At 39.9% G+C, this 15,886-nt stretch overlaps 1 protein-coding gene across 1 annotated transcript in view; it reads left to right on the forward strand.

Annotated features, from left to right (window-relative positions):
- The first annotated feature begins 220 nt into the window (after window positions 1–220).
- The window catches only part of GPR39 (G protein-coupled receptor 39), a 1,198,747-nt gene continuing 1,183,081 nt past the window's right edge, over window positions 221–15,886 (forward strand). Inside the window, exons 1-2 of the mRNA XM_078682014.1 lie at window positions 221–425; window positions 11,313–12,235. Of these exons, the coding sequence (XP_078538140.1) occupies window positions 11,365–12,235 (871 nt within the window). The 5' untranslated portion in view covers window positions 221–425; window positions 11,313–11,364. The remainder of the gene's footprint in view (window positions 426–11,312; window positions 12,236–15,886) is intronic.

Below are 15,886 nucleotides of genomic sequence, written 5' to 3' on the forward strand. Positions count from 1 at the left end.
TGTTTACACCTTTTGGGATTGTTTGTGTACCCTCCGTAATCGTGCCTCCGGTTTTACCCCACCCTTATTTGCTGGAGTAGAGTCACTATTGCTTCATATCAGTCAGTTCAGTAGTTTATCTGCAGTAAACCACCTCCTCCTCCCTTTTCTGCTGGCTGTGATTCACTCCTGCCCAGGTGCCCAAACACTGCCTCGTTTCTTCCTGTGCTCCAGTCATGCAGGGTAATGATTAACAGAGTCCAGAACGCTCGTGAATGCCTGAGACGGTTTGCACTTAAATGGGAGGCGGATTTCCTGACAAAACACATTTTATTGGAAATGTGGATCTTTTAACAAGAAACAAAAGTTGGTTAATTAGCAGAAGACGGAAGATGGAAAGGAGTATGTTGTGAAAAAGCGACGAAATTCGTCTAGAACAACTTAAGGTAGGAAAACTAAAATAGATTTCTGCCAATTTGCTGGTCTAACATGGATCATGGCAATCGGTCAACTTTTCAAGACAAAAATGAAGTTGACTTTTGCACACCGGCGACAACGCCCTCGGTGGGTCACGAAGGTGCTGGGCTGGGTGGTTGTGGCTCTGTTGAATCATTTGAAACATTCATGAACTTACAGCATAGTGGACAGTAACATTGGTCAGAGCTGGGTATAATTTACAGTCCACTTTGCAGCTTTAAAGGCTTGTGGGGTCTTCCCCTGGTTTACGTGCATTTTGTGGTAAATTAAGCATTGCAACATGTATTACACCAGTTAATCGTGTGGCTTACAGATCCCGTGGCACCGAGAGAGTGGTCGCTGCAGGCAAATCTGTCGCTTCGAGGCGCACACTTGCAATTCTCCTCTGAATGAAACTTTTTTATTGCATGGTCATATTGGAACATTTTAAAATTCATTTTGGTGCTATGTGACAAATAAAGAAAGACTTTTTTTTAAGTGTATACCTTTAAAAATAAAAACAACCTTTGCACGTATTAACATATTAACCCTGTGTTTGGAAGGGCAGTGGCAATCACAACGCCACGTTCGGAAATATAATGGCCACAGACGCAAGGCCCCTTCCACTCTACCATATAATAGCCACAGGGACATGTGTTCATCCTTTTTATTTTATGAGGCAAAGGAATGTGATCAGAGAGGTGGTCTTGGGGTTCAGATGTAGGCTTGAGCAGTTAGAGGCACGGTTTCAACCCCATCTAAATTAAGTGTGAAATCCTGGACAAATAGCCTGGTCTTCCTATGCTTTCAGGTCTCATCTCATTGGGAGCGCCTAGAAGTGGCCAGGTTTGTTTTCTTTTCTTTAAGACAGAATAGTCTTTTAGCTATGCAGAAGGCATACAGTTGAAGGGTGTATGGGAAAGAAGGGGTACATAAGGAAACATTAGTGCATTGGTGTTTCATTGTTTTTCTGCATAGTCTTGTTTCCACAGTTCAGGGTGTTTCTTTTACTGAGGGAAAGGTTGGCTCATTTACATAGGTGATTGTATTTATTAAATATAAACTTTGTTTTGACATGCCACTAGTGCTTACGAATTTTAATCTGCTCGTATTTGGGGGGAAGGTTTATTGTATGTGTGCTTTTCTTCTCACAAAGATTGTATCGCTGCTCCTTATGTGTTCATTGTACATATGATTTTGACAGATTTTGTTCTACGGTTCTCGAAGCATTTATTTAGATCATTGTGGGGAACTGCCACACTCCGGTTTGCTATGAAGAGTGAATGTACAACTGCATTATTTACAATATTAGAATACTCATTTGACCCTTGCTACTCTGCTGCTAATGCAAAATCGTGCTACAGTTATATAAAGGTTATTACGATGACAAGAAGGAAAAGCTTAGGCTTAGCCAAAGGCGATACTGCAATATCTTCCTTAGTCCTGCTCTCTCAGTTCGCTTGGGCTCTTTCAGTCATTGATTCTAAACTTGGTCTAGAGATGCCTGGGAGGAGGGAGGGGGAATCAGCTGTCACTGTTTTGTGTATTTTCCCATCTCCATGACAATCCCTGAACATAGGGCCTGATTATGATGCCAGTTGGGACCGCCTGTCCCCCCGCCGCTGCCCGATTTTGACTATCGCGGTCAAGAAAGCTCCGCCCGCCATATTACGATGCAACCACTGCAACCACAGAGGTCTCATTGTTGGCCGTGCAACCCCCCTCCACAGGCATGTCACTGCAAGTGGGCACAAATGCACAGGAAACATGTGCAGTTATACACACCTACATGCCTTGTGTACGAAGTACCCCATTGCTGGAGTGTGGCGATATGTGCACAGTACAGTCAATGAGGATACATGCCACATGAGGAGGACTGCCACATGAGGAGGACTTGCCTTGATATCGTCACCCACAGGATCTTCCACTTCAGGGTGCAGCTGCTGAGGTGTAGGGGGACCTGGAGGAAGGGATCTATGCCGAAGTCTATAATGGAGAACGGGAGTCGGCTAAATATTCACCCCTTTTCCTTCGTTTCAAGGCAGGCGGTCTGACTGCCACAGTCGAGTCGTCTGAAGCCCACATTGTAATTCAGACGACGGTCGGATTTCCCTGTACAGCCCTATGGCTGCTGTTCCTCTTTAACCGCCAACTCAGCGGGTGGAGGAAAGCTGTTGGAGTTGGGCATCTCTCAGCGGCCGGTTGGAGTACATGCCGGATGCATCATAATCCAGCAGTTGAACCGACCTCTTTAACGAAGCCTTCGGCAGTCCAACTGCATCCGACAGGGCCATGGAATGCGGTTTGACTGGCATTGTAATCAGGCCCATAGTTCTGCCAGTCAACACCTTTTGGAGGGCAGAAGGAATGGTCCCTTTGCACTACCCGCCTGGGTTCAACCTCATCTCTCCCAACTCACATGGTATATACCTGTCTTGGTGCATGCAGCCTGCAGACTATGCAGAGCTATTTGCACAACCAAGGCCATTTCTTTAACCAAGGTCCATGATATGTGTAATGGTCTCTCCAGTCCAGTGAGGCTTGCTGATGAGGTTATGGAGACCAGCTCTTTAACCTCTCAGTGCCTGTGCAGACTGGTGTAAATTCTGCTCCTTCTGGCTGTTGACATATCAGTGAGAATATTGCAAATCACAAAGAAATTCTCGAATGAGTGGCAGTTGCTCACCATCTTATTACATCCATTCCGTAGGCGCAAATCTTATCCCACCACGTCTCGATGGGGGGAAACTAGTAGCTGTTGAAACCAAAGTGACCGGCAGCTCAGTGCATCTTCAGGTGAAAGCCTTGTTTTTCGGATGCGCAGGTAATTCATTCAAACGTGGGCAACTTAATACGTCTGAACATGCATGCTATAACACTCTGGCTCGGTCTGCAGTAATAGGCTCAGAGCACAATGTGCATTTAATCAGGGTTCTGTCATGAGATGCAGAATTCACTTTTTAGCACATGCTGGAATGGTAATGTCCCTCTCATGCAAAGGGTGTGTGCCCCTGCGCCAAGTCTCAGACCGCATGTGAAAATAGTATCCTGCTATTTTGGTTGATCCTGGCACCATGCTACTTTAGTGTGTGAGTGTAAGGACCTAGGACTCTCCGTAGTAATGTGAGGTGCAAAATATGTTATGTGAGCTGGAGGGGTCAGAAATCTTATCCTCATAACAGGCAAGTTACACTAAATTACACATGAAAATTGAGACAGTATTGACTTTTTAGCCAATAGCATGTTACATATTGCGATTTGTAGTTTAATTTTTAACAATGCTAGCATTGGCTCAACAATCCTAGCATACAATCCGGTGACTAAAAAGCCAAAAGCCAATTTATTTGACCAAGATAAAATCATCTATTTTCTTATATACACCCTTTCAGATTTTTCTTTTCCATTTTTGCATGATTTCTTCGACAATATGTGTAAGTTTACTTAATATATTGTGGCAGTAGACTAAATTACATAGATTTAGACATTACTAAATTTGTATGGTGCCAAATTCAGAATAGGAATCGTTTTCCAAAAAGAAAGGTGTCCATTCGTTTGACCCTAACAAGTTGAAACTCTCTAAGAAGAGATACAATTTTGTGAAATAAATCCCTTAAAGGCAGTTATACCTTATCACTTTAAGGACAGAGTTGTCAGGTTTCCTAATTCGTGTGTCAGTAGCTTTTTGGCTTGCAGTCTATATTTTTTCTATATGTTCTTGTACTTATAGTCATGTCCAGACCCATGTATACTTAGCACTTCAAGTACCTGAATGCAAAGAAAAATAGTTGTTCTGGATCACCTACTCACATATGAAATTCGGATACCATATATGCTCTGTGAAGATTGTGTATTGTTTACATAGGTTCTCTAATGTAAACAAAAATTAAGATAATAGCGAAAGCTTATACAAAATACTATTTAAAACAATGTTCCAATATATATATAAAAGCAAAATAAATGGAAATAACAAAGATGAATATTTAACAATTCCATCAATGGTTCAAACATTAAAACTAGAAATTGATCTTGAAGATCAAACAATTGTATAATAAATAATGCAATGTTAATACAATACTAAATATAGAGAAATACATTTAGGTTGGCTGGAGTACTTCTTCAGAGCTATAATAGGACTTTGAAATATGACAACAAAAGGAGGTTCTCGGAGGCCATAAAATGTTCCCAGTTTCATTAAGAGAAGATGATGACGCACACACTCTGTCCAGTTGATGAATGAAGCCTAAACTATATTACCAGGCCTTTAAAGAGATGTTAGAAGCATTTTTCCAATTTTTAATGATTTGCTTAAAAATTGAGTCATTCTATTAATCGACCATCAAAAGAAAAAGAGTTCCAAATATTAGCTATATTACCCAAAAATACATATGCTAACTGAAAAGAAATAGTAGTATTAAACATGCAATTCAAATGGGCCCATATTTATTGCCAAAAAGAGTATGATACTGGGAAATAAAGAGCATATGTTTAAGATCTGCCTTTTGACGTTTACGTGACCGACACAAAGAATCACAATCAGATTTAACTCTAGATAAAGTAGAAGGAGCTAATAATAATCTACCATAAATAAAATAAAGAGAATGAGTCGTACTAGCAGTGTGTAAAGATTTATAAATCTTACCTCACATTTTAGAATATACATCAATAAGCAAAGACATATTGGGATCAAACTCCCATTCTATCGCAGCTTTAGATTTTGCTTATAAAGTAGTATCTTTCCTAAGTACTTTACAAACATTAGAGGCTTTAAGACCAGATGATAAAAATAAAGTAAAATTATGACTTTCTGTAGATCGGTGAGATGAGTCAGGAAAAGAAGATAAAATATTCAATATAGCAAATGATAAGAATTGGGTTTTTCATGAAAGAAAGATGGTAAAAAATTAAGGTTGACTAATTATAAATGGAAGAATAGACTCATCTTAGAATTATTGACCACCCTAAAGTAATCCATTCTTCCTTTACGAAAACCAACAAATAGATGTATTCTTTATTTTAATGAGTTTGCTATATCATATATTTGATTTAAAAAAATCTTTTTAATCAATATCCCCAGGATACTGGAAACATTGTAAAACTATACAAGTCTTTTTGATAACCGGAGATGCTAATGAGGAGGGTTTCTGAGAAAATTATAAAAAGTTTTGAAATAAAAAAGAATCAATAAGAGACTTCTCAAGATCAGCACACATAAGCGAGCATGGATTTTTTACACTGGCAAATCAAAAAGAGGAATATTTGAGTATAAAAACATCACAATAACAACACAATTCACTAAAGCTTCAGATAATACATATTACTAATAGCTCCAATTTCCGCATTTAGGGGCTCATTACGATGTCGGTCAGAAAGCCTCCAATCGACAGCTGGATTACCCTAGACCGTGACAGAACACATCCACCCAACTCGGTCAGAAACAATTCCGACAGAGTGATTATGATGCTCGCGGTAGGAAGGGGAATTCTGAATCGGTTCCAATCGGCATTCAGAGAATCCGAGTCGGTTAGAGCTGATTCGTACAGCTCAATGGACAGTGTTTCCGACCAGCCGATTATGATGTCGGATTCCAACAGCCTTTCCAACTCGATCTGTCTGACATGAAAAACCTGGCGGAAACTGACTTTGGAGGCCCCTAGCAGCCCCCCCCCTTCATCCTGAGTCCTCCAGTTTGGGGTTGAGGGCGTACCCAAGGGACCTCCCTGTAAAACCATGCACTATTTGCCAGCCACTATGGGGTGCACGCGACAGGGAGCAAGGTTTTCTGCAAGAATTAATTTTCCCCATAGGGGCCTGTGTTGTCAGTCAGAACACAGGCTCCCCTTATAGTCAATGAGAGTCCTTCTGAACGATGTTCGAAAACATCATAATCAGTCGGGTGGAATCGCCTACCACTAGTCGGTCGAAACCAAATACGGCAAGGAGTCGGGCAGTTTAGTTTCCGACCGACATCGTAATGAGGCCCTAAGAATTGATTGAGATAGGGTCGGACTTAAAAATAAATAGTAAATTCTTGATTAGGAATCATGCTAAGGTGAGAAAAAAGTATATTGCTTAGTTAGCAGATTACAAATTCTCCAAACATCTATAAGCAATTGTAGTTTGATAGCACAGCTATATGTTTCTGCATAGTATTAACTACACATGTAGCTTTCAAATGCCTGTCAATAAAAGAAGCATACACTTGATTGCAGTCCCTGACAAAAACTAAGTACTCATCAGGGTAATTCATTAGTACATTTGTAAAATTTCACACAAAAAATAATTGTGGGACTGTGTAGGACAACCATAGAGACAGTGTCTTTAATAACATTTAGATTTACTTTAGATCATCTACCAATTTCATCCAAGTCATTAGATAATAATGTAATATCTAAATATTTATTACTTAGAATGATTGTACCCTTTTTTATTATATTCTGGTGAAGTAAAAACATGACCAACCCAACTCAACTTTTTTTAAGCTCCACAGCTTCATATAAGAATAAATGAGTTTCTTGATAAAGAATAAATGAATGAATGACATTTCGAGAGCGCATGGTTACCCGGGGGCATCCCTGTGCTAAATGCAGGGCCACTTCAAGTTCAAACTGAGTTAAGGGAACAGAAAGGTCTTTAAGTGCTTGCGAAAAGTTAGATAATTCAGTTCAAGGCAAATCCAAGGGGGTAAGTGCTTCCACAGTTTAGCAGCGGTATACGTGAAACGGCGCCCTCTGCTTTGCGATTTCCGTATTTTGGGAACTGCTGCCAGCTGCTTGTTTCCAGATCTATGGCTGAATAATGGATCTGATGATCGGTGGGCCTTTGCCTGAGAAGGCTTTGTGTGTAATACACATAGCCTTGAATTGGATTCTTTCTTGAATCAGTAGCCAGTGAAGGGATGTAAGCGCAGGTGTGGCTGAGGTGCGTTTGGAAGTGTTTGTGGGCAGGCATGCAGTGCAGTTTTGCACAATCTGTAGCTTTTTAGTGGTAAAGAGTGGAGCTCCTAAGTAGAGGGCATTTGTATAGTCCAGGCGGGACAAAATCAATGCCTGGACCAATATTTTCCTAGCAGAGAAAGGGAGCAGAGGGAGGATCTTTCTCAGCATTCTTAAGATCCCATAAGTCCAACCACACTCCAAGACTCTTAATTTGGTCTTTGGGGAAAGGAGGAGGGCCCAGACAGCTTGGCCAGAGGGAGCCTATCTCCGAGTTGTATGATTACCCAGGAGCATCAGCTCTGTCTTAGTTCCATTAAGTTTCAGACATAAGCTATCCATCCAACTGGAGACCTTTCCCAAGCATGATTCCAAGCCTGAGCCTGACTTATCAACCTGATTGAGCGAGACCACCAGCTGAGTCCCATCAGCATAGGAGATGATCTGGATACCGAATGGTGTTACTATTTCCGCCAAGGGTCTCAAATAAACGTTGAATAGCGTGGGGCTCAGGGATGAGCCCTGAAGGACCCCACATCTAAGAGGCATTGACTTCAAGGTAAAATCCTCTTCAAAGACTACAAAGGATCGATCCTCTAAAAAGGATTGGAACCATTTTAATGCTGAGCCGACAACTCCAACATTCCTGAATCTTTGGATTAATAGATGGTGATTAACATGGTCGAAGGCTGTGCTGAGATCAAGTAGAAAAAGTGCAGCGCAGCCTCTACCATCCAAAATATTTCTTAGTTCTTCTCAGTCCCTTGCTGAGGTCTGAATCCTGTCTGCGTGGGATGAAGGCAATTATTGTTTTCAAGGAAGGTTGAGAGCGTAGAATTTACATGCGTCTCGGCCACTTTCCCTACTCCTGGTAACTGAGAGATTGGATGGTAGTTTTCAAATACCTCGGGGTTGAGGTTTTTTTTTTTAGATGTGCTCTCACCATAGCCTGTTACCAGAAGGGAGGCACTGACCCAATTTCTAAAGAGGTGTTGATCACTTCTAAGATCACGGGTGATACTGTCTCAGAGACTAGATTTAAAATATTGGGGGCGGCAACATCTGTGGGAGCCCCCGATTTCAGTTGACTCAGGATCCCTTGAGTGAGGTCAGGTTCAGCGGGGGATTACTTCCAGCAGATGTTCACCTCAATAGGTAGAGGAATCGCCAGTGGAAAGGACTTATAGATCGTTTGTATTTTATCATTAAAAAATTCTCCAATTGCATTGCAGCATAAAGGGATATCAGCGATGACGATAGGGGGCGCAGGAGGAGTTAAAAGTGATTTAGCAATTCTCAAAATTTCACGAGGGCGGTTTGCTGCTGAGGTAATTCTGTTTTCATAGTAGGAGGATTTGGCCACTTTTATTTCGATTTGAGGCTTATACCTTGCAAAATGTGTGAGCACCTTTTGTCTTTGATATGTGAACCAAGTCCTTTAATATCCCAAGAAAATACTGTAAAGAAAATACCAGTATACAATGCATCTATAAAAAAATTCTACAAGGCCATATGTATTAAGCAAATATGAATCATAAGAAATAACACGATTTGCAAAAATTATAGGAATAGTATTGAACAATTGATAATAAACAGTAACCATCAAAATCTAAAAAACAAAAAAGAAATAAGAAGAACAAAAAAGGAACAAAAATGGAAAACAAATCAAACAAATACAATTGTTACACATACCTGCACGAGACACAGGGAGAAGTGAGGGAATGGTGGGACCACAAACAAAACAACGATGACACAGCTTCACTCCAGAGAAACACCAGGGCCATAACCCTTGAATAAGGGAATACTGGTGAAATAGCTGGAAGATGGTTCTAAAACTGAATGAATAAGAAAAGTGTATTAGATTATGCAAACCAACAAATTATACAGTATGGTCAATATTGAAACAACAACCAATACAGCGCGATGCATTTAAACAAAATTAGTTTTGGTGGTATCCATATCTTCTCCTTTGCCCTAATACAGATATTTCCGTAAGTTATTTGGATCATCATAAGTAGTTCTTATATGTGACCTTGAATAGTCAAAGGATGTATTAAACCAAATGTAGCATCAAGAGTTTCAGTGCAAGATGCTTGTCTAAAAATTGCTTTCTGCTATCAGCTGTTGCTTTGGAAACATCCTTTGAAAATAATAGAGTATTACCAGACCATGCAATCTTTTTCGTTGAGTTGTCATTGGAAAGAACTTTGAGTAAAGCTGTGAATTCCAAAAATAAAATTATTACACCTCCACGGTTAGAGGACGTTAAAGCATAGTAGGTTTAGGCCCCAGTGTATGAACTCCTAAGTTTTAAACTGAACTTTATCCATACCAAGTATTTTTGGTAGGAATGAATGAAGAAATGACATAGGATCCAAACCTTTAGTACCCCATGGAAGACTATTTGTTCTAAAATTATTTTGCCTGTTTCTGTTTTTGAGATCCTTAGACTGTTTCTTTAGAAGATTAATTTCCTTTTACATTGACTCTAGTTTGGCTGTAGCATCTTGCAGATCACTAATTTCCTGTTCAGCTTCTTAACTCATTTATCCGTAAAAGACTATTTATATTCCGAAGACTGAAGTCTCTTATTAGTTTCTGCCATGTAGGGTTTAAGTGCTCTAATCTCCTCTAATAACAAATACATGGATGTTGTAGGTGAGGCCTTACAAGGTGAAGGCGAATCTAATTTTGGCCTCTTATTCATATTGGCATTGGAGCTTAAAGCAATTTCAATATATGTGCAGCTTTAGGGGTTAACCATTGTGGAATGATCCAGTATTTCCTCAAAATCAACCACTGATACAGATTTCACTGATTTACCACTAAGCCTTTATTTCCTTGTTTTAGCCATGCAAAGAGGTATGCTCAAATGATATATGGAGGTAACACTATTAATATAGAACAAAAAGTAGAACCTCACTCCCACTCCTATAAAAGTAGGTCACCATATATGCATAAATAGAATGCCTCATATGTAGAAAGCACCAAAAGCAAGTGCAAGTTCAGAAAGAAATGAAATATCTCGAGTCAATAACTGTCACATAATATGGTCACCACACGGAGAAGAAATACAAGGTTAGTGCTCATGTCAGATTTCATTGAAGAGCAAGGGAAGGTCATTCATAATTGTACAACATTCATTTGAAAAAATGAAACATCTTTAAATCCATTGTAAAACGAATTATCGCAAAGAAAAAAGACGTGCGCACTACCAAAATGGTGGGCACGACAGAGGAGGAAAAATTTGGGGAAATAAAAATGCATTTAAAAAGTAAACATAAATAAGAATGTAATCAACATACGCAGGGCGACGAGTAGAAATATTTGCCAGTACCTGAAAGTGTATTAACAAGCAGTTTCTGACAGTTTTGGAAATAAAGACCTCAATGCCTCCCAGAGCTCTACTAACCAATGGTCATCTTGTTTTGGCATCAAGCCACATTCTCTTTCACAGATGTTTCTGAACTTGCATTGTGCGTTATTGAACATTAGTTGTATGCTAATTGTTTGCCGTAGTACAAACCATCTGCATTTTAGGTGCCTCTTAGCTGTGTGGTGCACTCCTGGATTTCTTTTCTTTAATGAGTAAAACTCCTTCTTTTTCATGTTTATGTTTCCCTTGGCATTCTAAAAGCTTTCAGCATTTTTTTTATTATATTGGCTGTGAAATGCACCTTCCACCCTATTTGTTTCTAATAGAAAACTTTCATAATTTGATAAAGTGTATCTGTGTATGATGCTAATATTTTGTGTGGGGACAAGGGCTAAATATCTTTCTATCTTTATGATTGCAGCTTAAAATTGTACGAAAGAAAAATTAAGTACTGAAAAAATGTTTGCTATAATTTGGTGCTACCCTCAAGTACTGCTATTTACATATTTGTTATCCAGTGTTAAATTTAACATTCTTATACTGTGCTTATTCTATATATTGTCCTAAAGGTCAGTTGTCATCTCTCCTGGGATTCTTGAGTTCATTGATAAGCAGACAGCCATGGGACAGCAAAATGATGTGGACCCTTGTGATCTTCTCTTGGGCCATGAACATGTATCTGATTTTGAGATGAAATTCTGGATAAAGATAACATTAACTGTGCTGTACAGCCTTATCCTGTTGGCTGGAGTACTAGGCAACAGCATTACCATCCAGACATGCAAGATACTACAGAAAAAGGGCTACATGCAGAAAGGCGTGACGGATCATATGATCAGTTTGGCATGCTCGGATTTACTGGTCATCCTGTTGGGGATGCCTGTGGAGCTGTATTCAGTCATCTGGTATCCTTTCTCCACAACTCTTGGGAACATCACATGCAAAGCCTACTGCTTCCTCTTTGAAGCCTGCAGTTACACTACCGTCTTTCATGTGGCTACCCTGAGTTTTGAGAGGTACATCGCCATCTGTCACCCTTTCAAGTTCAAGTCCATTTCAGGGACGTGCACAGTCAAGCTGATGATCTTTTTCTCCTGGTTCACGTCTATCGGTGTTGCACTTCCATTTATTTTTGCGATGGGGGCTGAGTATCCCTTGGAACCTGTTGCCAACCACAAAGGAGTTCACAACTGTAGTAGGCCCAGCATGTATCATCTGAACCATGGAGGACCACAATCAAATGTGACTCTCTGCACCCCCATCTCTACCAAGTGGGTGGTTTTCCAGTCCAGTATTTTCAGTGCCTTCGTGGTTTACATTTTGATTTTGGGGTCAGTGGCTTTCATGTGTCGTAATATGATGAACGTCCTTATGGCTTCCAGGAAGGATACAGTGACTGTAAAGGGTTCAAAAGGGAATAACATGGAATGCATGACCAAAACTTCAAGTTCAGAAGGCAAGTCAGCTCGAAAACAGACCATAGTATTCTTAGGTAAGATTCCAAGTTACTCAATCTTTGTTGTTCGTGATGATGCTGTCATTACTGAATCATAGGAATGTGGCTTGAGGTACAGTATTTGTTTATCTGGTTTCAGAAAGGTAGAAAGCTTTGTAGCAATGAAACCTTTTAGTTTTCCTTGTGAATCTTTTGCAGGATCTTTATGGATGTTGATAGCGTTACAGATTATAATCTGTTTTCTGATGCTACAGACACTGCTCTAAATGTAAGCTCCTGTAGGATTCAGAACACGTCTTTTAGGCAGAACTTGGTATAACCCAAAGTGTTTTTCAAAATTCAGCAAATAAATGGTGAACTCCTCATATACTGTTAGAATTTCTGATTTTGTATTTCAAGGCAAAGATTTTGTTTCACTAAAAACTGAATATGAGCTCAATATAGAGCTATTTGTGATCACTTATTTCTGGTAGTGCAGTGGTATGCACACCATCTTCTGAGTCTGAGACATGTTATCAATTGTAAACAGAACTAATGGCAAAGATCTCTCTCTAACAGCATGGACTATCGAATGTCTAAATAACCCATAGAAGGCTAAATGGGCACTGGTTTACATAGATACAGTAGAAAATAACACATTGATGGCTGCAATTGAACCCACCACTGGCAATTGCTCTGGGCTGCATTTCGGTACATTGTTTTTTTTACTAACCATGCCATTCTAGAGAGAGACCTGGCACATACAATTCATCTATCTCCTTTTCCAATAGGACAGTCTAATCTGAATTGCAAAGCCAGGTCTACTCCAGATGGGAACAGAAGCATTCGATGGCTGAAAGCTGAACTTTGTAAAGTTTTGAGTGCTCTAAGTACAACTGAAATGCCCAGTTGTTGGTCCCAAGCTCACTGCACCACAGGAGCTCACTCTATATCACACTGCCAAGGCCTAAGTATGCTGAATCTGGTTTGGGGTTGCTTGTAGTTCTCTCTGGAGGGGATCCAGCTTGGCAATTTGGGCTGGACTCCTACCGGAGTAGTCCAATACTGATTTCAATATGGCTCGTGTTTGTGGGATTGTGAGTGGAAAACAATGGGATGCGTTTCTGAATGATCGTCAGTGGCTGAAATTATTTGAAACATTTCTTGCACCTCTTTATTTTTTGTTACTGCATACATAGATAGACATAGAGCAGACATGCTAATGCTGCAAGAGATGCACTTCAACTGGGGCAAATGTTTTTCATGTTTGAAAAACACCACACATTACATCAACCATAAACTATACATTAAGAGACATTTTTATACATGTAAGTACAAAATTACACCAATTACAATGTATTGACAACTATTTTCTAAAACAAACTAATCACCAGGTGCCATGTGTCACATACTTTACCAATAGAGGTTATAAAATCTTTTTGTGACATTTCAAGAAAAATGGACAATCAATTATTGACAAATTGTTCATTTTATATTTAGATTGCATAGACAAAATCAATTTTCTCCTTCAAAATTGCACATAACTGTGGAACAAAGAATCCGGGATAGCAATCTACCTGCAGCTTTAATATCTCAGAACTTAACCAAGAGTCAGGTAGTATGAATAAATATGGAAACATATTTTCACTTCCTAATGATGGAAATGTAAATGCAATTGAGGTTTTATTTACTAAATATTCATAATTCAGGTTGGAAGACAACTTAAATGTGCATATTCTTAGAGCTTTCTTCAATGGAAAGGATTCCCATGATTCAGTGCAACCATAAATTCATGTTTTACTCTTCAATTACTATTAACCCTTACTAATAATCAAGCTCACTTCCTCTCTCTGCACAAAACTTCCTTCCAGCAGAGATAAGAGGTTGTTGATATGTGATCACCAGAGGCCAATTTCTAGATACATCGCAAAAGGAGGACTTCCACTAGTTCAACCCAGAACGTTAGCTTTATTTCTTGATCAATGTCCTGTATTATTGAACTATTTGGAAGATTTAGAATATATTTCCAGCATAAGATTTTGATATTTGCCCAAACATCAACTCTAGCAACAGATATTATGTTGGATCACAAAAGGGCCCGTTAGCGATCCGAGGTAATATCTGTTGTTGGGGTATTTTCATTTCAGTAGCCTCTATTAAAGGAAAAAGCAAGTGTCTCCCATACCTGCAACTGAATTTTACTAAACAGCCTAAAGTTAATAAGGCTCAAATCTTTACAACTCTCGGGTGATCTATTCAGTTTACCGTTCTACTAAATAACATGTCCAGATACCTCTATACTTCCTCCACTTTTGGCATTAAAAAAACCCAAGAATAGTTTATTTTCTTTACAATTTTTTTTTAATTCCAATATTTGCAGTCATAACATTTGTTTTACAATATTCAGTTAAACAGTCAAGTTTGTATTGCAGGCCCACCTCTGTATAATACAGAAGGATTACATTGTCTGCATATTCCAGACACGCGGTTTGGACCCCTCCCATCTTCATTGAAAATGACCTGGTTCCTAGCTATGTATCTGCTAGATATGCCAAATAAATCCAAAGATAAAAACAGGAAGCCTGCACACATTGGTCGCAAACCATTCTGTATATCTCTTCTTTAAGACAGTCTACTGGACTGATAGAGCTCTATATGGGATCACTTGAATGAGTGTAAACGCTTCATTAGAGAAAATAGACACCGGAGAATTTTCCATAGTTCAAATTTTCCACAAACCGCCTCTATCCACTGAATTAAAAGTTGCTACAAAGTCTTTTATTTAGCTCCATTGACTGCTGCATTAAAGCCCATAACGCAAATCAATGGTCAATGTTGTTGTGGCACTCACAAAACCGTGCTTTTTAATTGGTATGAGATTTGTTTCAGTAATCCACGCCTTTAATTGAAACAGCAAAATCTTTGCAAAAAATGTAGGTTCTGATTACGAGTCTAGCGGTCCATGGACCGCCAGACTTGAAGTGGCGTTGGTCTGACCGACGGATTATGACTTTCTGTGTCGTTTCGTTGGTGGACCGCCGGCTGTGCCAGGGAACGGCCATTTCCTGGCAGTGTTGTAGCAGAGGTGGCACTACAATATGCTAAGCGGCACTGGGGCAGTCCCGCTGAGCATAATTCAAGTTCCTCCTCCGTCAGCTTTTTCATAGCTGTGAGCCTGCCACGAAAAGGTTGGTGGAAGAGAAAAAAAAGGGGTCCCTTAGGGCCACCATGCCCTCCCACCATGGTGATGCATTCAGGGGGGCACAACATGTGCCCCCCTGTCTGCTTGCCCCCCTGTTCCAGCAAGGCATGGACTTCACAGTCCATGCCGTGCTGGAACATTTTTGCCGTTCCCATTGCGGTGCCCTTTTTCAGGGCGCTGCCGTGGGAATGGAACAAGGGACGCCCGCTTGCACAAGTTCAACTCGTAATCAGGCCGGTGGTTTCTTTGCGCTGCTTTGGCAGTGCTGTGCCAGCATAGAGACAGCATAGCACCGCCAAAGTCTCAATCAGTCCCTTGGAAATAGTGCCAGATAAACTTACGAACCTGTGGTTTTTATTTTCATTCATTCCCCTTTTTATAGATTGGTTCGATCATAGGCCTCACAGAATGAATAGTGAACACTCCATGTTTGTATAATCCATTATAAAAAGAAGTGAGGGTTTCTGTCCACCAGTTTACATACGTCATTCGAATAATTTTAGGAA

This window comes from Lissotriton helveticus, chromosome 3_1 (assembly GCF_964261635.1).
Source record: "Lissotriton helveticus chromosome 3_1, aLisHel1.1, whole genome shotgun sequence".
NCBI classification, from domain to species: Eukaryota; Metazoa; Chordata; class Amphibia; order Caudata; family Salamandridae; genus Lissotriton; species Lissotriton helveticus.